General features: G+C 33.4%; 3 protein-coding genes and 1 long non-coding RNA gene across 8 annotated transcripts; 2 read left to right on the top strand and 2 right to left on the bottom strand.

The window, feature by feature from the left end:
• Positions 1 to 1,750: 1,750 nt before the first annotated feature.
• LOC122596053 (protein NRT1/ PTR FAMILY 7.1-like) lies at positions 1,751 to 4,288 on the bottom strand. The gene is made up of 5 exons (XM_043768560.1): positions 4,265 to 4,288; positions 4,082 to 4,157; positions 3,736 to 3,953; positions 2,981 to 3,546; positions 1,751 to 2,662 (listed from the first exon to the last, which is right to left on the bottom strand). Exons 1-5 carry the CDS (start codon positions 4,286 to 4,288, stop codon positions 1,831 to 1,833), a joined length of 1,716 nt encoding a protein of 571 aa, XP_043624495.1. The 3' UTR covers positions 1,751 to 1,830.
• A 5,681-nt stretch (positions 4,289 to 9,969) lies between these two features.
• On the top strand, positions 9,970 to 14,422 carry LOC122603967 (enoyl-[acyl-carrier-protein] reductase [NADH], chloroplastic-like). 3 transcript variants are annotated; one of them, XM_043776849.1, is made up of 13 exons: positions 9,970 to 10,074; positions 10,354 to 10,663; positions 10,771 to 10,880; positions 10,977 to 11,032; positions 11,452 to 11,536; positions 11,626 to 11,673; positions 12,003 to 12,077; positions 12,156 to 12,267; positions 12,396 to 12,447; positions 12,855 to 12,906; positions 12,992 to 13,049; positions 13,490 to 13,588; positions 14,083 to 14,422. In XM_043776849.1, exons 2-13 carry the CDS (start codon positions 10,387 to 10,389, stop codon positions 14,235 to 14,237), a joined length of 1,179 nt encoding a protein of 392 aa, XP_043632784.1. In that variant the 5' UTR covers positions 9,970 to 10,074; positions 10,354 to 10,386; the 3' UTR covers positions 14,238 to 14,422. The 3 variants fall into 3 exon arrangements, with proteins under 3 accessions (XP_043632784.1, XP_043632789.1, XP_043632777.1); XM_043776854.1 differs by having other exon boundaries at positions 9,974 to 10,074; positions 10,369 to 10,663; XM_043776842.1 differs by having other exon boundaries at positions 9,985 to 10,074; positions 10,382 to 10,663.
• A 2,801-nt stretch (positions 14,423 to 17,223) lies between these two features.
• On the bottom strand, positions 17,224 to 23,228 carry LOC122608889 (protein EMSY-LIKE 3). 3 transcript variants are annotated; one of them, XM_043781963.1, is made up of 10 exons: positions 23,124 to 23,228; positions 20,308 to 20,513; positions 19,962 to 20,071; positions 19,691 to 19,889; positions 19,108 to 19,302; positions 18,662 to 18,730; positions 18,109 to 18,354; positions 17,935 to 18,003; positions 17,788 to 17,851; positions 17,224 to 17,458 (listed from the first exon to the last, which is right to left on the bottom strand). In XM_043781963.1, the coding sequence occupies exons 1-10, from the start codon at positions 23,149 to 23,151 to the stop codon at positions 17,364 to 17,366; spliced, it is 1,281 nt and encodes a 426-aa protein (XP_043637898.1). In that variant the 5' UTR covers positions 23,152 to 23,228; the 3' UTR covers positions 17,224 to 17,363. The 3 variants fall into 3 exon arrangements, with proteins under 3 accessions (XP_043637898.1, XP_043637905.1, XP_043637909.1); XM_043781970.1 differs by having other exon boundaries at positions 19,108 to 19,293; XM_043781974.1 differs by lacking the exon at positions 17,224 to 17,458 and having other exon boundaries at positions 17,777 to 17,851.
• On the top strand, positions 20,044 to 20,648 carry LOC122608907. Its single transcript, XR_006325325.1, has 2 exons — positions 20,044 to 20,163; positions 20,268 to 20,648. It is a non-coding gene; the product is annotated as an uncharacterized LOC122608907 (long non-coding RNA).
• Positions 23,229 to 24,372: the final 1,144 nt, after the last annotated feature.

Below are 24,372 nucleotides of genomic sequence, written 5' to 3'. Positions count from 1 at the left end.
ATGTCATTAATTAGGGGAAACCGAGGATGGTTCAAGTTGCTGCACACAGATATATAGTTATAGATATAGATATATAATACCGTATATCCCAGTGGCTACAAGAATAAATCACCAAGACAAACTAAAGATCTTAACTCTTCCCTGTGCCAACTAATTAAAAGAATTTTTTTATTCATTATAATTATTATTGCAGTATAGATCAGGGAGATAGCGGAAATTCGGTAAATGATAATCGTTGCAACGAAAATTTATATGCAATTAAAATGTAACCGACATTGAACACAAAATAACCATACCAACTACACTGCTGCAATCAAGAACACGGTCTCCTCCTCCACCTCATCTTCCATTTCTAGCAGCAGCAAGTGAAAATGATGGCAAAGGAGTTTATGCTTGTTTGTTTGTTAACTTGTTTGTTTGTTTTTTTTTTTTTTTATTATTACCTTTTTTCTTTCGAGTCCCCCTGTATAGTGTTTGCTTTGGAAGTCAAACACATGTGAAAGGTCTCTGCATACTTCCATTCCATAAACTATTTGTTAATGGGATTTTTGGATAATGATCTGAGTCTAAATTCAGCAAATTATTTTTTTTTTTTAAAAGATGAATATTAATTTAGCTTCCTATTAATAGGGTGCAAGGTCGTGCAAGGTCTTTACCATTGAACCAAACTCAAACTTTTGTTTACATTTTACATTAATTTTATTTATGTCAAAAATATAAGTAAAGACAAAATTTACTGTTCACATCCATTTGCTTTATTATAGTATAAATAATTTAAAGAAATAATAAGTGAATAGTAACTTGGTGACATGACGAGTTTTGATTCGACCATTTTATACTTAATTTTATCGTTCGAAATTTATAACTCAATCCATTCAGGGTTCTTTCTTCGATTTTTCTTAGTTTCTTGCACAGTATTTCCCGTTTTTGGTTTCCACGACATTATTCCATCATTCGACTTTCGCCACAATATATTAGTTGGAAATCATAAAGGAAAAAAAACTGTGTAAAAAGCAAGGAAAATAACTGAAGGAAAAAAACTCAAACAGGGTATAACGTGGCAAAATCTGAGCAGCGGACCAAAAATAAAATGACGTAAATATGAAAGTTGAATGAATGTTTCTAATATAATAGTTCGAAACGAAAAAGTAAAAAATATCAATAAAGATAGAAATACCCAAATAGGGTGCGACGTGACGAAAGTCGAATGATGGAATTATGTCGTGAAGACAAAGAAGGAAAAAAACTGTGTAAGAAACTAAGAAAAAGCCAAGGAAACAAAAAATTAAAAACGAAAAAAAGTTGAATGAAAATATGTAATATACTAGTTGAAAACCATTAAGGAAAAAACTTTAAAAAAAAAAAAGTTTTAGGTGTTTTTATTGACTGGTCTTAATATACATAAATTAATCGTATTTTTATTATAAAATTTAGATGATGTTTTAACATATAAGATATAAATTTTGGAAAATTCTAAATACAACGCTAAGGGCTGTATTTAACGTGTATAAAAAAAACTTGCATCTTCCATATTAAAAGTCCGACCCCTGATTTTCATGGTAAATGTACAAACAATTTATGCATCTTAAACACAGCCCTTAGGATTGTATTTAGCAAACCCCATAAATTTTTTATAAAGTAAATAACTTTTTACTCTTTTAGGAATTACTTTAATTGAAAATCTTAGCACAAAAATAAAATCTTTAAAGATGCAATCACAAAGCAAACACTTTATTAATCTCAAATCCACTCGAAAATCCAAAGACACATAACCAAGAAATTAAGACTACACCTACATATACTTAAATTGGTAAAACCGTTTCAAAATGATTAAACTTCTTCCTTCTTCAGCTCGTTGCCATTTTCTTCCACCATGCACTTGTAATTCTTAGCACAATAAACGTAGAGTACCAAATCAAACACGGTCAATATCGCGATAAGGAAATAAAATCGATCCATATGACCATCGTTTAAATTCTCTGGGATCCACCCGGCTTCATCTCCCTTAGCCGTGATAATCATCACCATATGGACCAAAAGGCTACTCACATAATTTCCTAAAGATATCGACGCCATACAAAGTGAGCTTCCAAAACTCTTAATACCATCGGGCGCTTGGCTATTAAAGAACTCCAGTTGTCCAACATACATAAAAACCTCGGATGCACCAACAAGCACATATTGTGGCACTTGCCAAAATATGCTCATTGTACTCGAGTGCTTTTCAGGAATAGCATGTTTTAGTCTTTCAACTTCTGTGAGTCCAGCCGCGATCATTGCAAAAAGTCCAATGACAAGTCCTACGCCCATTCGTTGAAGCTCTGTTAAACCTTTTGGGTTTCCACTTAATCTTCCGGCTAAGGGGACTAACACTTTACGGTAGAGCAGGGTGCATATGAGGACGCTTACAATGTCAAAAACCGACATGCTTGCTGCTGGCAAATGAAAGCTTCCGACATAGGCATTCATCACCGCACCTTGCTCCACGAATAGCGACGCCATTTGCGTGAAAATGACAGAATAAATAATCGTGCATAGCCAAATTGGTAGCATTCTTATCACACATTTTGCTTCTTCTACTTGTGTCACTGTACATAATCTCCAATGGTTATGTGGGCCTGACAAATCGTTCTCTGTCACCACTGCCGCCTTGTCTAAACACCTGAAAAATTAGCAATAAATTTTAGAGGTGACAACCACATTTACTAATTAATAGTTCAATTTTGGTTATAACAAAATTGCAAAAAGCCCAAAAAAAAACATGTTTAAAAGGAAATTATGTTATATGTGGGTTTAAGCCTCTATTTCTGTACACGGTTTAAGATTTTAAATATTAGTTACATAAGTGTTTTTCATTCACTCAACCCACTCTAGCCCGTTTTGAGTAGTATTGAAATGTAGCCATATCAACTTGAATCTATGGTAGAAAACTGACTCATCTTAAAACACTAGGAGTATATATAAAATGATATTGACTTACTTGTACTCCTCGCTATGCAGGATCTTGCGACTACCTTTGATAGCCGACTCCACACCTTCGACTTCATACAATTGCTTTGTGTCATCAACCTCAACCTTATATTTTCTGCTCGCAGCAACGAATACTTGTGCGACACGTGGGAGAGGATTTCCAGATGCCTTAACATACCGATAATGAAGTGAACCACAAAAATATGATAACAGACCTACAACTGCGGACCCCATAGCTACCCAAAAGCCGGTGGTCCAGTGACCAATATCTTCATAGTATACGAGAATTGTGTTTGAGAACAATGACCCGACATTGAGTGCAGCATAAAAGTAGGCAAAGAAAGCCCCTTTCGACCCTTTTCCTTTATATTTTGGGTCCTCCTCGTCAAATTGGTCCGCGCCAAGAGTGGCTAAGGTTGGCTGATGCCCTCCATACCCCAACGCAACCATGTAAATCGATAAGTAGAACATTAGTGTTCCTTTCGTCGAAGTAGGTATGCAATGTTTAACTCCGTCTCCACATCCAGCAGGTTTCACTAAAAATAGCCAAGATGTCAAGGATAAAAGCATCAATCCCTACAAAGCACAATGTGTATCATGTTAGAATTGAGCTAAATTAAATTTAGAATTATACAAGTAATAATTTACAAAAGAATCCAACAGAGCAAGTAATTTTTATTATTGTGAATATTTTTTCTAGGCCATGAATTATAAGAAGGTTAGTAAAACACTAAAACCTCATATCGAAAAGGTATAAGTAGTTACCATAACTAAGATCAGTTGAAAGACCGCGCATGTGAGATAACGACCCCAATAAGAATCACTAAGGAATGCTCCAAGAAGGGAGCACAAATAGACCGTGCCAGTCCATTTGCTAACGGTATTGGCTGCATCTGCATTACCTTGATCCATGACTCGGGTCAAAAACAGAACCATGTTGACTCCAACACCAAAGAAAGCAAATGTTGCTAGAGCTTGATTTGCTGGGAAAAAAAAAGGGAGCACCCATTGGGTTGATTTTAAGCTTTGATTAAAAAGATATAAATGTCTATGCAATTTTTATTTGAAAGAAAAGTGTGAATATAGATTGAAAGCGAGATTATATATGTACCAAGCAGAAGAAATGCTGGAGGCCATCCCCCCACTTTTCGTTTTGGCTTGAGTTGAACCTGTGCTGGTTCTTCTGTCTGTTATATGTACGTAACATGCAGATGTTAATCAGTATTCATTACACAACGCAGTTATCTAATCTAATTGCTATTGCATATTTACGTGTGTCCATTTGATCAATTACTTTATCCGATATCTTTACTTCCATTGGATCAAGTATTTAATAAAATAGCTTTAACAATATGTTAAATTAATTACGAGTATTTTTCTGAAAGACAAATTAGTTACTAATTGTTCACCATGAGACTCTTACAACCTATTGGTTGACAAGTCATCATAGATAGTATGACAAAGGCCATTGGGTATATATCTGAAACTTCATTATTGTAATACATAACTTCAACAACAAAAAGTGTTTTGAGTTGACCCAACTTTCCACAACCCGTCTTGACCGGTACTAAATCTTTGGGTTTGAGCCAACCCGTATATTTTGTTAATGATCTTCCTAATTTGAACTAGATATACTAAAAAGATTGGTTTAAAATAAAACTCTAACTTTTAAACAGTATGTATAACATATTTGTTTTGTGGTCAAAAGATGGTTATTCAAAAACTTGATACTTAAAATTCATTAATTAATAAGATATATAGGGTCATCCGTAATTTATAACCAATAAACTAAAACAGGATTGAAGTTTTCTCTTATCGACACGTGACACTTATGTCCCGAAAATCAAACTAAACAAGAAACAATTAAACAAAACTTACAATTATGGAAATCTCCAAGGGGACATTGTTGGAAGCCATCGAAGTTTTTCAAGGATTCCTCTGCAAAAATATAGTTGCCAGGAACATGTTAGCATCTTAATTTCAATTAAGTACAAAGATCAAACTTTAATCTTGAGATCTAATAACAAAATTATCATATACTAGATATCATAATTAACATTCATTATCTGTAGTATCCATTTCTTTAAGAATCAGGGTAGAATTCTAGGTTTCCTTAAATGATGTTTGATTTAAGTTAATTACCTACATTAACTTTTTTGCTCTCAAAAATTAACATTTAATTTATCCAATATTAGGATATAAGATTACTAATTCTATTGTGCCCATCTAACTAAACTATTGCTTTCACTAGTAAAAATAAAGAAACCTTCACGTAAATTTTTCTTGTAAAAAGCACATGCATTTTAACAAGTAATTAAAATTTTGACCCAACAAAACATGCATCATAAAACTATAAATTTAAGCATCAAGATTAACAACACACCTGTATTAATTACCACAAATTGCACTTTTGTAAAAAAAAAAAAAAAGTAACGTATTAACGCGTTGATCAAATTTTAAAACCTGACAAGTTCAGCTGCGGATTCTGGTGATGGTGAGGAGGTCGTGTCGGTAAAACCTGGTGGAGCCTCTGGAACCGGTGAGATTAACACTTGACGTCCACAAGCACGAAATCTATAAAATCTTATTGTCATTTACGTTTAAAAAAACAGTCGGGTAAAGCAGATCGTACTAAACGAGCACAATCTTTGTCTATCAAAAAGATGATAAAATTCAAGAACCGGATCTCAAAAACAAACAATAACCCACTACTCTTGACATATATATAAAGAAAGATTGTAATTAAAACAGAATATATTAATTATCTATAATTTTGGGACTTTTTGCATGAAAAAAAACCCCTAAATCGAGAGATTAATGTAATAGAGATAAAGAGGATTATGATAAGCGAGGGGATTATAAGTCCTTTAAGAGATGAGATGATTAAGGATATATAGCGTAACAGACTCCTATTATAACTCCAATATTGTCTCTTATAGTTTTTAACTAATCTATTTTTGTAGGTGTTTAGTTAGGGGAATGTTTAACAACTTTCTAATTCATCGTCCATCAGTCTACTGTTTGAACTCTTCTTATATACGACTTAGCTTGATTTTCCTAAACAAACGCAAACTTTATTTAATTATTTATTTTTGTCTATATATAACTCATCATGATACATGCACCGATTGATAACTTCTTTTTTTTAATTTGTCTTTACTATTTTTAGTAATGTTTGGATCCGTATCCAAATAGTAATGATAAGATAAAGCAAGTCCAACGGGCTTTTATTAATGGAGCCATTCGGTTCACGTAATGTCTTTGGAAAAAAATGTTCACCGAATAGACTTTCGATCATAAAGGGCATAAATTGGCGATATCCAGGATATGTTTATACTATACGACCAAAAGCGTATATTTGAGGCTTAAAATGCAGCTTTTAAGAAAATAATTTTATATGAGTGTTAACAAAAAATAAAATAAAATTATGTCTTACGTCAACTTATTGATAAGCTTTCTATTGTTGCCCGGCGGATTCCCTGATATTATGAGGTCATATCCTGTACTTGAAAAATAAAATGTTCTATTCTAATGGATTCGGGTTCAAAACCATGGTTATCAAATCACAAGATATTGTCGATGAAGAATCTAACTGTATTGGTGTCTCAAGTTTGACTTTTCCCGCATATCCGATTTTCATTCAATAGTGTAGTTTTACGTATAATTCATTCAAAATAATTCTTTTCGCTCTCCTAATTGCTTTCCCAAACTCCGCTCTCCTAATTGCTTTCCCAAACTCCCCTACTACATTTTGGTTTATAAGTTGGTACTCCAAAAGCAAAATTATAGTTTTAACTTATAAGTATCATCTTTAATGCACCATTTACTTAGTCTATGCTACTTATTAACTTTTCTTTTAAATAAAATTTTATAAGATACTAAAAAACTATACAAATGTACAATTGACTTATGCATGAAATGTACAAGTTCTCGTAGCACATTATAATTTTTATCATTATTCATTTTAACCCCCTAAACTTTCTATCTTTTAACTTTTGTCACATATCAAAGTTTTCGGTTTTATTTTCTTGACACTAAATTGTTGGGTTATCATGTTTTCATCAAATGACTTTCACATAGTTACGATTTTACGTTTAAACATTTGGTTTTGACTAATTTTATCCGTCTTATATATAACATTTTTAATATATAATAACTTTCATTATCGTTACGTCTTACGTTCATGTAACATTTAAAACATTAATATTATTATTGTTTTTGCTTTTATACAAAAAGTCTATACAAATTTACAAGTCCTTTATGCCTGAAATGTACACGTTCTTATAGCAGATATAAATTTTACCAGTTTTTTTTATCTTTTAACTTTTGTCCTGCATCAAAGTTTTCATTTTTATGACACTAAACTTTTGAATTTTCATCAGACAATTTTCACACAGTTATGTATTTACTTTTAAATATTTGGTTTTGATTATTTTCATCTGTATCTATATATAAATGATGTTTTTCGTATATAATATCTTTTATCATTATTACGTCTGATGTTTATATAACGTTTAAAACATTAATATAGTTATTGTTTATGCTTTTATACATCTTATTACTCTTTAAATTTTTTTTTTTATTGTTATTGCTACATGTTTATTTATCTTTTTAAAATTTTTAGTTTGAATATTTGACATAAATTTGGGTTCAAAACTTTGTCGTATAAAATTGTACCCCGCGTCAACGCGCAGGTACAATGACTAGTATTTACTATTTTTCGTTCCTTTACTTGATACATTACCATTAGTATGTTTGAACATAACTTAGTTTAACAATCCCATATTAACTCAAAGAAGCATAGAAGATTACAACCTTCAAGTTATTCCGCCAAATTTAATTGGTATGGTACTTGCACAAGGGACCTATACCGGCCATTACCAAACATGTAACAATTAACCAACAACTTAAATGTTATAAACTTCTTCATCTTTTTTGGTAAACAAAATCTGAATTGCATCGTTGAATCCCACCTAAAATAGAATTGAAGTCCTAAAACAGCTTTGTATCGAATGTTGACATGTAAACTTCTCAATTTGGGGCCACTGGCGCCTCAACCGTTTTGGTGGCTGATCGATTACAAATTTATATAATGATTACAAATCTATATAATGATACTTAGTGACTAAAGTTTGGACACACTTTGACCAGAGGTGGCTCAACAGTACTATGGGACTAGGCGATCGCTTTAAGCCCCCAAATATCCAAGGCCTCAAAATCTTGTATATTAGACTTAGTGTTTGAATTTTGGATTAAGTATCATTATATAATTTGCATTGCAGTAACGCCTTTTTTATTTTTGCATCAACATCTGCATATTTTTTTATTACTTGTAGTTCAATAACAAAAGACGAGCTACTTTTTTTTTTACTTTAGTTTATATGGTAATGAACTAAGCCCCCAAAATTAATCTCGTTTGAGGCCTCTAAAAACCTTAAGCCGCCACTGACTTTGACTTATTTTTACTTCCAAATTCCAACTCGCCTTAAAAGTAAAAGACAAAAAACCTTCAAAGATGGACTCATTGTCTCATACCGCTAACAAATATGAGGCCTAAAAAACTCGGGCCATGCAAGTATACATTGAGACATCCCTGGATTTGACCGTTGAAAAATGAGTTCGACTTTCGTGCGAGTGGCATCAAACTTTTAATGACGGATTTGAAATCTATTGTGATTATAGGTAGGGTTAAGTAATGTAACTAAACCAAATCTAAGTTAGTAATGAACTAAGGTTTTTGGACATTGCATGTTGATAATTTGGTAAAATACCCAAATCATGTAACATTGTATACATGGCAACCCATATGAGCTGATGTGTGTAAGTTTTTGATTAATGGGTTACATGATTAAAACATTTTTACCAAGTTGATAGCATACAATGTCGATCCAAAAATTTAGTTCGCTTTTACTATAAACATTTGGTCATAGTTTATTACATTTCGAGATACTTAACTGTTGGGTATTATAAGTATTTTATTTGTTTAACTAGTTATCATTTGTTAAATAACCGGCCAAACCCTTATATCATTTACGTAGATAATTAACATATCACACTTAACGTAAATCTAGCCTATTTTGAAAAGTATGAACCCAATTGTTTTGGAATATAGTGGTTTTATCATTGTGCTTTTTGTAGTCACAAATTTATTTATTCAAAATACCCTAATGCCTAAACTATATATCTTATATTTAGTCACAAATTTATTTAATTAAACGAAATAGGTTTTTCTATCCATGTAATCTATGCTATCTAATAAAGCAAATGTCTTTTTTTTCTCTTTAATCACACCTAAACTACCGCTATACATTTTACAATCCTGACATCCAATACCCATGATCTACCAAAAATAACCCCTTAACATTTTGTAGCTCTATTTTTTTATATTCATTATTGTTGTTATGTAATTTTGTGCGCTTCAAATATTTACCACCGCAACGCACGGGTACCCATCTAGTTTAGAAAAATGAATCTATTTGACTTATATATATATGTGTGTGTGAGAGAGAGAGAGATTTAAATTGGGTATTTTATTATCATTTTCAAATAATAGATGGATTCTCGCGTATTGCGGCGGCTAAACGGTCATGATTTTGAGGATTTATAGTTGCGGTGGTAATGGACTACAGTGATTGACGACGATGGGTGGTTATGGTGAGATATGTGTGTTTGTATGTGTGTTCAATGCAGGCATAGGAGGAGAAAAGGAGGAAATGAAGAACGTGTAGGGTTTTGTTTATGTACAAGGGTATTTTGGGTAGAAAATAATCTTGAATTAAGAACTCCAGGTTTGTATTATAAGGAAATATAGATATAGATATGCGCAATTTAAATTGGGTATTTTATTATCATAAGTAATTTTTTTTTTCTATTTTGAAATGACAAATTTCATTATCATAACTTACCTAATGGAATGGAGTCATGGAGGTATTTCATTATTTATCATTGAGGCCCAATTGGTATTTATTTCTTCAAAGATAATAAGCCTAATCAATAAATTAGCCCAATTGCAAAATCCAACCCCTTCAATCCAATTCATCCATTTCTCTCAAAACACACACAGATCCACCTCCTGCTGGCTGCTACTGCTTCTGCTGCTGCAAAGTAAGTCTCACTTGCGCTTAAATTTTAAGCTCATGTTAAAATGTGAAATATCTTTAGCCTAAGTTATTTTCAATTCCTTTTTTGTATATATCCAATCTCTTATTTTGTACAGTAATACTTGTATTGTATGCTACTTAGGTTACATTATCATATAATAATCCTGTTATATGTAAAATAAAACATATAAGTAGAGCATTTTCTATATATATCTGCAATTCAAGCAACATTTTGTGGTTTTTTTTGTACGAGTAATTATTTAGTGCTAAATTTTGTTTCCAGTATTGTTGTTGATAGATTGCATATATAGTGAAAATGATGGCAATGGGTGCTTCTGCACTGCAAATAACTACGGTCAGACCATCCGTGTTTCTTACACAAAGAAGTATTGGGATTAAAGTAGCAAGTTTTGTGCAAGAATCCGATAGAATTTTGTCGTCTAGTCTTACTAGCTCCTCTCACGTGTCGTCTGTGTTAAAGACTAGAAGACGTTTCACAGATAGTCTTACGAGGTTTGAAACGTTTGTTACAAGGGCAATGTCAGAAGTTGCTGAAAGCAAGTCTGTATCCCAGCTTTCGATTAATTTGAAAGGTTTGATTGGTTTTGTTGTTTATGTTTTAAGAAATGTTAGCTAATGTATTCTGTATGATGAATGACGTGGCTTGATGGTTAGTATAAATGGTTATTATTATGTGAAGGTAAAAGGGCGTTTATTGCCGGTGTTGCTGATGACAATGGATATGGTTGGGCTATTGCAAAGTCTTTAGCTGCTGCAGGTGCTGAAATTCTTGTTGGGACATGGGTTCCTGTAAGTAACATTGAAAACTTATGGTGTCAAGTATGACTCTTGAAATTAGCACCTTGATTTGATCCCCTTCCTTGCTTTTTTGACATTTCGATGTAGGCGTTGAACATATTTGAAATGAGTCTACGACGTGGGAAATTTGATGAATCACGTGTGTAAGATTTTTAAGTATTTTTTTATTTGGTATACTAGAGGTGGCAGGGGTCTGGTGTGCTGGGTAAGGGGTCCAAAACTGATTATCACATTGTATGAGGCGAAACGGCTTGGGTTGATCCAAAACCCTATTTTCCAAAAAGTTAGATATCATATATATAGTGTCTTAATTATGATTACAAAAAACTATATGATTTTCAGAAAAAAGTTTGTTTTCTAGTAGTATGACTCGAGAGGTTTTATGCATTAAAATGCACTTTGACTTTCAACTTTCTTTCTAGCGAACCATTCTCGTTTTATCTTTGGACCCCTTAGAGATGAAAAATCAACCGCATTGATCCACTCATAAGTAAATGGGTAAAAATATCCACGTTGGCTATATTAGAAAGTGGATTGCATAAACAAGAATATCATCTTTCAGGTTGCCAGATGGTTCTTTGATGGAGATTGCTAAAGTTTATCCTCTGGATGCTGTCTTTGATAACCCTGAGGATGTACCCGAAGATGTTAGCAGTGCATATACCTAACTTCCATAATTCATGGCTGGCATTCATTTAGTTTATTTAACGACTTGCATTGATTTGTCATCATGCAGATTAAAACAAATAAACGTTATGCTGGAGCAAGTAATTGGACAGTGCAGGTACATGCTACCACTATCATTGTGTTTCTATGCTTTTCGTTGACCTGTTAATCACTATATAAAGGTAGAGCTGGAAAAATGGGCGGGTCAGCCGGGTTGATTAATAGGACGGATTCTTGTCAAAGTGGGTAATTATTGGGGTGGGTCAATTTAGGTTGAGTCTGGTTAAGCCTAAAAGTTGTAGGACTTTTATGTGTTAAAATTACTTTTTGGGTCATTCAGCCTGTTTGACCCATTTGACCTGTTTCTTATATAGTTTTATTTCTATTTTATTTAAACATAACCCAAATTCACATAGACTTACTAATACAAGATCTTCTTATATTCAGGAATGTGCAGAAACAGTAAAGCAAGACCTTGGTAGCATTGATATTTTGGTGCACTCTCTTGCCAATGGGCCAGAGGTTAGCAATTCATGAACGTGAATATACATTGATGTACACCATTTGTCTGCTTACTAAGCAAATACAATATATGATCAGGTGACGAAACCTCTGTTGGAGACATCCAGGAAAGGTTATTTGGCCGCAGTATCTGCATCAAGCTATTCCTATGTTTCTTTGCTTAAGCATTTCCTTCCAATTATGAACCCTGGTATGCCGCTTACTCTTTTGCTTTCCACTTTCATGCTGCATGTTACAATAAGTCAGCATTTTCTCTTTCAAATTTCAGTATCCATATCTTGTTATATTTAAAGGTAATAATGTTTGAGGCATTTGCAGGTGGTTCCTCAATCTCTCTTACATACATTGCTTCTGAGAGGATCATTCCAGGGTACATCCCCTTTTTCATTCATTTTTCTAATTATGGTTCATACTCCGCAGAGAGGTGGAAATTTCAAACCCATCACCTTTGAATGGGTTGACTTGTGGTTATCTCTAAAACTTCAGTCAGATGAATCTAATTTAGCTTAAAAGGCAACAGGTCAAATGGGTTAAGTGGGTCAATGTCAGCCAAATGTATAGTTAGATCATTAATAATTCAATTTTTGTAATTGTATTTGACTAGCTAATAATTTCTAAACTGAAGTAAGTTTTGGACAAAAAGTGTTTCGAGTCAACCCGTCACAGCATGTACATAAGAATAGCCATTTTGACCCAAATCTGTTTCAACTCATGTAACCTGTACTTATGTACATCCCCATTGTATTGAGTCATTTACATCTATGGTGTATGCCACAGGTATGGTGGGGGTATGAGCTCAGCAAAAGCCGCGCTTGAGAGTGACACAAGAGTAAGTTCTCATAGCGTTGTCGAGTCTTCTACGATACCAAGTTACTGTTAATTCTATGTTTGACATCCACTTGCTTTTCTATTAGGTTCTTGCTTTTGAAGCAGGAAGAAAACATAAAATTAGGGTCAACACTATATCTGCAGGTGATAATTCTCTTCTGTGTTTCAGATCTTCCGCTATTTTATTATATGCTAGATTTAGATCCGTGTATACACGGTGTTGTTTTATATGCTAAGTGATGTCTTGGACATTCATAAGATAGGTAACTCCGGTTGGCCCTTTAATAAATTGAATCGAATAAGTTCGGTATTTTTAAGTCTAATTTTTAGCTTAAATATATTGTATCTAATTTTTGGTAAATTGTAGGATTTTTTTAGAGAGGAAAGTTTAGTTTTAAATAAGTTATGCTTTTGATTGGTCAATTAAGTATTAGAACTTCTCATTGGTTAATTGAGTTTGAGACAACTGTCTTTTATTAATATTAAGATTCTTGACATCTTTCTTTCCTCAAAACTTGTGAGTACACACTTTTTTCCTTCACATCTATCACAGTTAATGATACCAAGGATGAAATAACTTTCAGGTCCGCTGGGAAGTCGTGCTGCTAAAGCAATTGGTTTCATAGATACAATGATCGACTACTCTTTCGCAAATGCCCCTCTACAGAAAGAACTATCTGCAGGTAAACTAGCTGAAAACCTTAGCCCCCTGCCACTAAAATACTAGAGGTGACAATTTGAACCCATATACTTATGAGTGGGTTAATTCAGGTTTTGGTATGGGTCAAAAGGGTATAATACAATAAAACTGTAAAATTCCTAAGGGAAATGGGCCATACAGCTCACAAGTGACCTGAGTGTATCTTTTATTCAGAAAACCTCGCAAATCTTTTTTTTTTAAAGAGTAGGTTATCATTGAATTAATGTTTTTTAAGCATTTTGACGCACCAAGTAACTAGTAACTACTTGTGGAAAACTACTTTGTTATCAATGAAAGTATTTCAGGTCAACTACTCAACTCGAGACTACCCATTTCTAGCCACACACCAAAAATTTTCTGTTCCTGGACCCATGTTGAAACCCAACTCTCTTGTTTTGCTACCTCCAGTAATATGACAAGTTTCTTATGATTACCTTATTGTCACATTTTGTTAAACTTCAATAAATAAATGGACAGATGAGGTGGGGAACACCGCAGCATTCCTGGCATCACCATTAGCTTCTGCCATTACGGGTGCTCTTATATATGTAGACAATGGGCTGAACGCAATGGGCGTTGGAGTTGACAGTCCATTATTCACAGATCTTAACATTCCAAAGGACAAGCATTAGCAATAGTTATTATGCAGGTATATGTTGAGAATAAAGTTTTGAACTTCCGGCTAGTAGAATTAGTTTTTAATTGTCAGCTAGTCCGCCAATGATTATGTCAACGTAATCATGTAAAACTTGCACAAAATTGTTCATTAATTAAGTCGCCAGAGAGCATATGTCTACTGAGCCTAATCTTGCGCAAACCGCTGTAATGTTGCTGGATATTTTACCATCTAAGTAAGTAGTTTATCCAAATTGCTTGAGCGGTGAACGGTGATGTCCCCAAATTGAATTACAATCATCACCTAGTTATATAATATTTGGAAAAAATTATCTGCTTACTCATGGAACTTTGGGGTCAAAGAATTGCAGCAGAATTGATTATGTAATTGTACCATAAATTTCTCATTTTAAGGGGCGAGGGTGTACTCGACAAGTTTTATCGGCAAAAAGCATCGGCAAGCATCGGTTATTTGGCAAGCCTATAGCATGTGAATCGGCTAGTATCGGCAAGTTACATCTGCAAGTTTTGGTAAGTTATATCGGCTAGTTTTGGCCGATGCTAATGACGTTGGGCAAGTGTCACATGCACCTTACAAGTGTCACATGCTGACATGCAACCTACAAATTCATTATTAATTAGTATTGAACTGATATGCTGAATTGCTAATTACACCCTACACATTTGTAAATTTTAGCAAGTTTTGGCAAATTTTTGAAATGTCACGTGAGGTGCTTTTATTGGTCAAAAATTGAGCCAAATATTGCCAAAATTGGCACCATACCTTGCCCCTAGTGGTACTTTGAGAGACTTATACAGTACTCCAATCTACACATCTTTTCATTAATGCTTAAAGTAATCATATCTTACAAACACTCAAACTAATCTTTTCATTAATGCTTAAAGTAATCATATCTTACAAAAACTCAAACTAACTGCTAGATAAGTACAACTATAAACAACAAAAGCACGTCCGGAAAATCGTCTAGTAAATGAAGTTGGTTTTGTGGGAAGGGCAGATTGTATTGGCTAACCTAACTTGTATCTCTATGGTTGTTCTCTTGGCAGATATCATACCACCTCGTATGTCATTTTATTGTACTAAATTATTTCATTATGATTAGCTATCACCACATCATTCACTTATATTACAAAATTAGAACACCCCAACAATCATGACAACCATTTTAATGGAAAATGTAACAAAACAAAAAATTTAAAGAGAATTATGCACAAAGACAAAAATAAATAAAAAATAAAAATAGCAAAAGCCAAAAAGGATTGGTATTTGAAAAAAAAAATTTAGCATGAACTTTTCTAACTAAATATCTTTATACGGGTCTAATTGAACATTTCTTAAATCCAAACAAAATTTGTTTGTTTCTATACTTTATGAATGGAAAATACAATATTTTTTTTTTGAAGGCTAACATCCCCTATGTGGATATACTCATGTCGATTTGACTTCTAACAATGTCCTAAAGAGTTTGTTTTTTATATGTTAGATGGGCATAACATTGTTAAAGTCCCTTTATCACATTTTTCATGTGATATGATTCAAACTTAAGACTCAAAAAGAAATCACATTACGAAACACTCCATTGCTAACACCTTTCTTATATAATAATAAAGTTTTAAATCTTTATTAAATTAATTTAAATTTGTTTCCTAGGAAGTTTTAAATAAATATGAATCTTGCTATGACACATGCAATCTATTGGCATCATCACAAAGCCAATTTGTGTGACTATAGACCAATTAGCTAGCATATCGCAACATAGAAAAAGCCCACTAACATATTATCTCTACAAACTATGTCACTCCATTATCTTATTACAATTAGGTCTACTAAGCACCCAACCAACCAACCTCATTGCTGTTGAATGAAGCCAAACATAACACACAGTTTTTTTTCTCTCTCCCTTCTCTCTCTCTCACACACACACATACACAAGTCTGCCAATATTAGGATATAGTTGTACATATATAAGACTAAATATTTTAAGATGATGAAGATTGTGAGAAGATCAAGAACAAGAATCTTTTGTCCCTGTTGGTTCAAACCCTTTTGCAGTATTGGCTAGTTGCCCATAAAAGGTATTAAAGCTTTGACCTTTACATAAAAGATTCTAGATTTTTAAGAAATTCGATTGCTATATGTAAAAGGGCATTCCAGAATCTTTTGTTTATTTGTTCATCTGTAGTTCTATGTTTTTTTTTGTTTTTTTTTTTTAACAAATTGCTTATGTTTCTTTCTATCCTTCGAGGCCTTTTATTACATTTTCTAATTTCTATCCTGTCATGAGCGGGTGAGATGAGTGGGTCATAGGAGAGATATAAGATGTGGACAGTTGTACATGAATAGGTTCCAGTTTTTCTTTTCTTTGGTTAATCTTTATTTGGGATTTCATAATTCATCTCAGTTTTTGAGAGGGATCTTGATAATAGGTTGTATTGATATTAAAGCTTCCAAGAATATTGAAATTTGGTTATCTTGATACTGGGTAGTGATTATTAGTTCATAGCTTTCAAGATTATAGAAATGTTTTTGATCTTTTTATCTCTTCATTCTTTTTAGATTTGTATATAGACCCACCCTAGTGGGATTGGCTATCGTTTTTGTCGTTATGGTATATTAGATTAAAGCTTTCCAGATCTATGAACAAGGTGATGGAGTTGATACAAACAAATTTGGTTGATTTATGCACCTTTTTGAGTTTCTGTTTGATTAACATGACTTGGATCACAGGAATCATCAATAGACCTTCAAAACACTTGATATTCTCATGACTGTCAGTTTCATGTACTTATATGTGTGTGCAGGTCATGTTGACAACTTCATATTATCAGAGTTTTTACAAAAGCGTGGTGGTTTCTGTTTCTTGGTGATACAAGATCAGAAAGAAACCTTGGTGATTACATACTCAACAAGTCAATCAATGAGTCGACTGTATATTATGCAGTAAAACCAACCAAAGAGCAAACAATTAGTTACATAATGGCTTGCGATAGAGAGTTTGGACTGACTTTATAATGTTGAAAGCTTAGAATACAATAGATTACAAAACGGAAAAGAAAGGGAAAAAGAAAAGGTTAATTAACTAAATGCTAGATATGGTACATGACAGGATTTAAAAGGGTCATCACATGCCTTGAACCCCATTCATCTGATCTTCTACAGCCGCCTTATTGCCATTTGAACCCTCACCCACTTCATGTTTTCTCAATAGTTCTCGATCTTCATATAAGAACATGAAAAACAAGACAAAATGTAAAGCAAATTAGCTTGAGAACCCAGAATTTCATGGAGTTGTTTCAACAATTCAATTTAATTTCATCTACTTTTATTGGTAAAAGACTAAAAGCTCTACAAAAAAGAAATCCAAATGGTGAATGAAGAAGGCATGCAGATAAAGATAAACTCAATTTGAACAGGTATTCATCTAATAAACACTACTGAAGCCGACAGGCGGCTGATAGTTTACATATTGGAACCAGAAATCTTATAAGGGATTGACCTATACAATAGCAAATGCATTTTACTAAGTGTTATTAGTCAAATATTACCACTTTCACCGTCTGAAACACCTTCAAGCTTTGCAATAGCATCCACAAGCGCTTGTTCATGCTCCTAAATTAATTAATAAACTATAAGATTAGCAGATAATAACATTACCCAACAAGCATGACAGGTGGTAAAAATCAGCTACTTACCTTCAGCACTTTTCTGGCTTTCTCTATGTCCGTTGGGTCCGCATTGCTTGAACTGAACACTTTGTCTATCTGTTGACGAAATCAGAAAAAATTTATTGCTTCCTGGATTAAATGTTGTCAATTTCAACCCATTTTAAAAAATTTATTATAAGATTAGCAGATACTAAAGTATACCTCCTTAATAAGGGTGTCAGTGTGGAGTATTTCTATATTATTCAGAGGCCTTTTTGCAAGGCCGTTTTGTGATGGAGGTGCGTCTTTCTTGGACTGACCCTTTGCAATCCCTCTACCTCTTCCAGAACCACCAGTGACCCCACCACGAGTGCTAGAATTTTTTATCCCACGGCCAGATCCACTCCGACCACCTCTATGAGAAATCCCGACATCCTCCCATTTCCAGCGAATATCATTTGGAGATATCTATCAAATAAAAAAAAAAAATTTACAAGAACACTTTGTAAGTTCGATGAGAAGTACAACATAAACTTTCTTTGAAAAGATTCCATGTATATTAGAGCATTACCATTTTCACAGAAAATAAAATTAATGTACTTATTATCCTCAATACAAGTTTTATAAAATATCTGAAAAAAAAACTATAAGTTCAAAGCAATATGAGTCAAGTCCAATCTTGCAATTTTCATTGTGGGGTATAAACACGCTAATTCTATGGAGAAAAGTTGATTGCAAACATGAAATACCAGATTGGCATAAAAATGATACTAACCTCTCTAAAATTAACCCATTCCCAAGCTTCATTTGGTGTACCAGCATCGTAGACCAAAGCATGACGACCCTATAAATATTTAAAATTCAAAATCGCGTCAATCAGAGACAATGAGCTGCACAAAATGATAATCTATAGAACATATTGACAATAAATTAGCAATTTTGACTCATATAGTTCTAAAAATGTGCTCAAAACTGGTTATGTTATATCTGTAAGAGGTCAAACAGAAAAATATATTAATAGGAAACGAGCCGAACAGGTCAAAATTTACCCAAAGTGTATTTCTAATACATAAAACTTTCTAAATTGTTCTCTTAATGCAAATTTTGTAACAATGTTCGACACACTGAAATTTTATATAAAATTTTTTAGCCCAAACAATATTTTGATGGGCCAACCAACCTACTGATCCACCCATTTCACCAACCCAAATTAGCACATACCTCAACGGGATTAAATTCTTTTATAACAGCCTCATAAAAATTATTATCTTCCGGCCATCTTGTCCACACCTTCCTCCCAATAATAGGATCAGAGGTGTTATCTACATCCAGCCCGTTCGCACTAAATGCACCACCAAAACTCTGCTTCGGAGTTAGATCCCTGCCATTGAAACTTGCTGAAGCATACTGCAAAGACTTCATTTTAATACAGCATTAAATCCCAAAACTTATCAGGAAGAACAAAGTGACGGAAAGATAGGTGGCTTATGGTAGGATAACAGGTCACTTTTAGCAAGAATTGGGTTAAGCTGAGCTGCAATATATCTCATTTTATTTAAAAAATTGTTTATAATAAATTGTGTCGATTATTACTACATAAAGATATATTAACATTTTACATCTTTGAACAAAAACCATTTAGAATGTGTAAGTGACCTCCCACTGTTTGACCTATTTCCCTTTTCTCTAGTGTTTTTGACCCATTTGAGATAAAACGCAACTGCCAAATTAACCCATTAATAAGTCAACGGGTAGAAATTACCAACTCTAAGGGAAAAAAAAAAACTTAGGAAAATCATCTTACAGATTGTGGCTTCTTTCCTCTGAATCCAGAACCAGAGCCTCGGTTCATCGATGATGGAGAAGGCAGGTGCAGAGCCGGTGGTGGTGGGCCCAAAGATACAGAAGGCCCAGCCTGAGCGGTTTTTTGTTTCTTATGTGATGCGGAAACAGTAGGACTATTGATCATGCCAGGTTGAAGCCCGTTTGTCTTCCTCCATTCCCTATTTGATAAAGTTAAAAATTGCCAATCATATGATCAAATAAAATCCTTAATAACAAATGAATCATAATACCTTATCCTCTTAATGATGTCATCATTGTTAACCATAGCTAAAAGCTTTCTGTGCTCTTCATCAGACACTCTCAGTTCCTTTCTAAGGTCTGTTATCAAACTTTCCATTTCCTAAAAAATTTATATAAAAAATGCCTTCAAGTCTTCATGATAGTTTATAGTATAGATAGAAAGAACAGTGATTCAAAACGGGCAACAAACTGGTAAAGTGTTTTCTCTAAGGATGCTTAGATATGGTTTCTGGAGCTGAATTTGTTATCACGGATTGAAGTTGCAATGATCAATTTATAATGACTGATGATCACAGATTCATAATTCTTGCAATGAGATATTAATACAAGGCTTACCCAAGTGATAGCATCAGACTGAGCTTTGAAGGCCCTCAAAACCGCGCTATATGCTTCCTGTTCTATAAGGTGAATTTGTGTCGCCATGTCATTTTGAATTCGAGGAAATGGAGCATTTCCAACAGCCATAGTTCTTCCGTTCCCAGTACCCGGGGCCCCACCCCGGAATTTGTTTTGATGTGAAGGAGGAAGATCATCATCTGTACCTGCAGTTAACATCACAAAAAATTTTGTTATCGGTAGTTAGGTATTCTAATGGTATCTATGAAGCAGATATACATAGGAATCATATATATATGTGTTGACTTTATGAGTAAAAGCTTAAATCTTTCTAGCTTAAATCATTCATTAATTTAACTCCATAATGAAACACTTTCCTTTAATGTTAGACATAATGTACCCATGTTTGTATAATCAGATCATGATGAAATGCTGTGTAGATGCTCGTTTAAATGAGAAAATATTTGCAATTCTCGATGTTTCTTGATATTTAGATTCTGATTCATATGTAGTAAGTTAAACAAAAAAGAAGAAACTACATCATTGTGAAATTGTTTAGTATGCAATCAATTATTTTGTATTTAAACTCCAAACATTCGATATGGCTATCCAAGAGGAATCTTTATTGATGTATATACTCTACAAGTAAACTTAATATGAATCTATATATCTAACCACGTGATTCGCATGTGTCATTCCTAGCTAACCATGTTGCTTAATGTTGAAAGTTAATTGCAGTTCGCACTATTAGTATAAATACTTAACATGGTGTAAAACAATTAGCAATTGTTGCATTCACGTTTATCTTATCCTCTATGCATCTAACTTTTGATTGAACATAACCCTCAACTCAATCTGAAACTCTAAAAATAAACTTTATCATACCTTAAACCCTAGAAAAAGGGGATCAAAATCAATTTTCGAAAATCTGGAACTCCACAATCTTATCAAACCTCACAGGCTCACATCAAGCATTCGCAATCCAAAGTTTCTACCATAACTAAAACCAAACACTAAACACAACCCAAATGCCTCATTCAAGCCCAATAACAAGGAAGGGGTTCTTTTGTTGGGGGATGGCATGTATGCGTATATGAATTGGGTGTATGGTTTGATTCATTCCATTGCATTTACTAAAACTTCCTAATGAAGCAGTATCGTTTATTGTTAGATACAGTCTAGCCATATCCGTGATATGAAATTGTTAGATGTATGTTTTCAGAAGAATGTGTTTGCTATTCTTGATATTTCATTCCTGAAGCATATGGGGTATGCTAACAAAAGAAGAAACCACGTCATAATCGAATCCTTCTAGAGTTAAGCACCATATATTTAATACGGGTAGCCAAAAGAAATCGCTATAGATGTATATTCTCCCCGCATGGACGCATGAACTTGATGCGAATCGGCACCTTACTAAGCACGTGATCTGTATGCATCAATCTTAGCTAGCACTGCGTATTACTTGCCGTTGAAAATTAATTGTAGTTCACTGTTAGTAAAAATAAATACATTACATGGTGTAATTATAAGTAACGATGTTGTATTCTCATATATATCATCTTCCATGTAACTGCACCCTAACCCTCAACTAAATCTAAAATCCTAAAAGAAACCTTATCCAACTCTAAACTCTAAAACCCATAAAAAATTCAACATTAAGATTCAAGCATAGTGATTGTCATAATCTTATCCAACTTCAAATCAAACATCAAGTCATTAACAATCTAAAGTTTGTACCTTTAACCAAAAAACAAAATATCAACACCCAATTTCATAAGAAGACCTAACTTATCATTCAACCCAATGACAAGAAAAGGATTTTTGTTGTTAAAAAGAGGGTGGTGTGTAAGAATATATGATTTGGGTGCATGTATTGATCCATTCCATTTCATTTACTAATTTAATGCCCTAATGGAGCACTTTCCTTGGTGTTAGATGCAATGCAGCCCATATCCGTATGACGCTATTATTAGATTTCTGACTACATAAAAACATGTTAACTACTCTCAAAGTTTCTTGATATTTGGTTATCGAGTCATGTGTAGTAAGCTAACAAAAGAAGAATTAACCGTTATAGTATTGGCTAGTATCCAATCAATCATGCTAATGTTAAGCACCAAATATTTAATACGGTTACCCAAGAGGATTCCTTAAAGATGTATATTCTCTACACATAAACTTGATATGAATCTTAACCTAACTGACAAAGTGATCTGCATGCGTCACTCGCAGCTTACCATATTACTTGCCATTAAAAATTAATTGTAGTTCACACTGTCGGCTTATATAAATACACACGGTGTAAAAAAAGGTAACAGATGCTTATATTCTCATATCTCTCAATTCTCATCATCTCAATATCGAAATCATGAACGAATCACATTTAAGCCCTAACCCTAGTTCTCCGAAATTCCTGATTTTGTCATCATCTTCAATTATTATTCAACTCAAAAAGGAATCTTATAAAACCCTAAACCAAAAAAAAAAAAAAAAGTCAAAATCAAAAATCTTATCAAACCCCAAACCCTAAAAAGAAGGTCAAAATCAAGATTCAAGAATCTTGAACTCCATAAAATCTTATCCAACTTCAAATTGGACATAAAAACTTTAAAGTTTCGACCTTTAACATAAAAAAATGAAAAAAAACAACACCCGGATCCATAAAAAGACCTAATTCATCATGCAAGCCCTAGAACAAGATAAGGGTTTTTTTTAATTCTATGGCTTGTATTTATACAAACTAGGTGTATGTATATATGTGTATAAATAAGATATATAACACAAAGATATGATCTTTATATATGAATACTTACCGCTACTGTCTGAAACACCGAATTCCATTGTAAAGAGATAATTTCATCAACAATTAGGTACACACTAAATGAAAGAAAAAGTTAATATAATGATGATGATGATGATGATGATGATGATGATGATGAAACGACGTCGTTAGGATGATTGGTGGTGGATGGCAGGACCGGTGGCCGGAGGAGCTAGTCTCCGGGTGAGTTGTGGGTAGTAAAGAATGATATGTTGATGGATGAAACGGTGTCGTTGGCAAAAGGTTAAAAAAGTAATTGGGGTGCTGTATAAAATCATTTGGTGTATGCGGGCATTGGAGTCAATCATGCTTATTGGTTAATTATGCGGGACATATAAACGAGTTATGTACTTATGTTAATGATTTATTAATGTTCGGATGATGAAAAATATCTTTAAACTTTGTTTACATATACGAGGGAAATTATCTGCGCATTGTGGCGGTGAGATGATGATGGTAATAGGTCATAGAAGGTGATGAGTCATAAAGTGTGATAGCCAAATGATTTAGCCGTATGGGCTCCACCATTAAATTTAAAAATTCGTCGAAAGTATATCAAATAACATCTCTAATGAAAGAGTATGAAATTTTAATAACACTCATACAATTTTTATAGTTTATCGTAGGGATGGCAACGAACGGGTAACAAACCGTAATCCGCAAATACACATCCGTCATGGACGGATAATTTCAATAACTTTTACCCGTGGATACGTAACGGATACAAATTTGTACTCGTTTGCCGGTCACGGACGGATAATGGGCATACCATATCCGTCATGGATACATCCGTCACGTAAACTCATGATACCCATTAGAGAGATCCGTGGATATATTCATAGGATACCCATTAAACCCGAGTACTATTTTTTAGCTTCATATAAAGTTTATATTTATATATGTCACAAGAATTTCATATTTGTATACTACGCAATAAAATGCTTTACACATTTACTTTATGAATATGTTCTGATATTCATGCTTAATTCCGATTTTATAGACCATTGATATATATATATATAATGTTTTCAATTCCAAATATAATGAACTTAGAAATATTATTCTTACAGATTGAATATATTCTATAGATATTAATTCATGTATAGTAACTTTTTTAATGGCCATACTATATAATTCATAACGATAACTTGTGGATCTATCCGCAAACTTCTATATTCGTAGATAATATACATGGATCAAATATTTAACCCGTTGGTGGATATCCACGAATTAATGGGTCA

This window comes from Erigeron canadensis, chromosome 1, assembly GCF_010389155.1.
Source record: "Erigeron canadensis isolate Cc75 chromosome 1, C_canadensis_v1, whole genome shotgun sequence".
NCBI classification, from domain to species: Eukaryota; Viridiplantae; Streptophyta; class Magnoliopsida; order Asterales; family Asteraceae; genus Erigeron; species Erigeron canadensis.
Note: the sequence above shows the minus strand (reverse complement) of the source record. Positions and strands in the feature narration are given on the sequence as shown.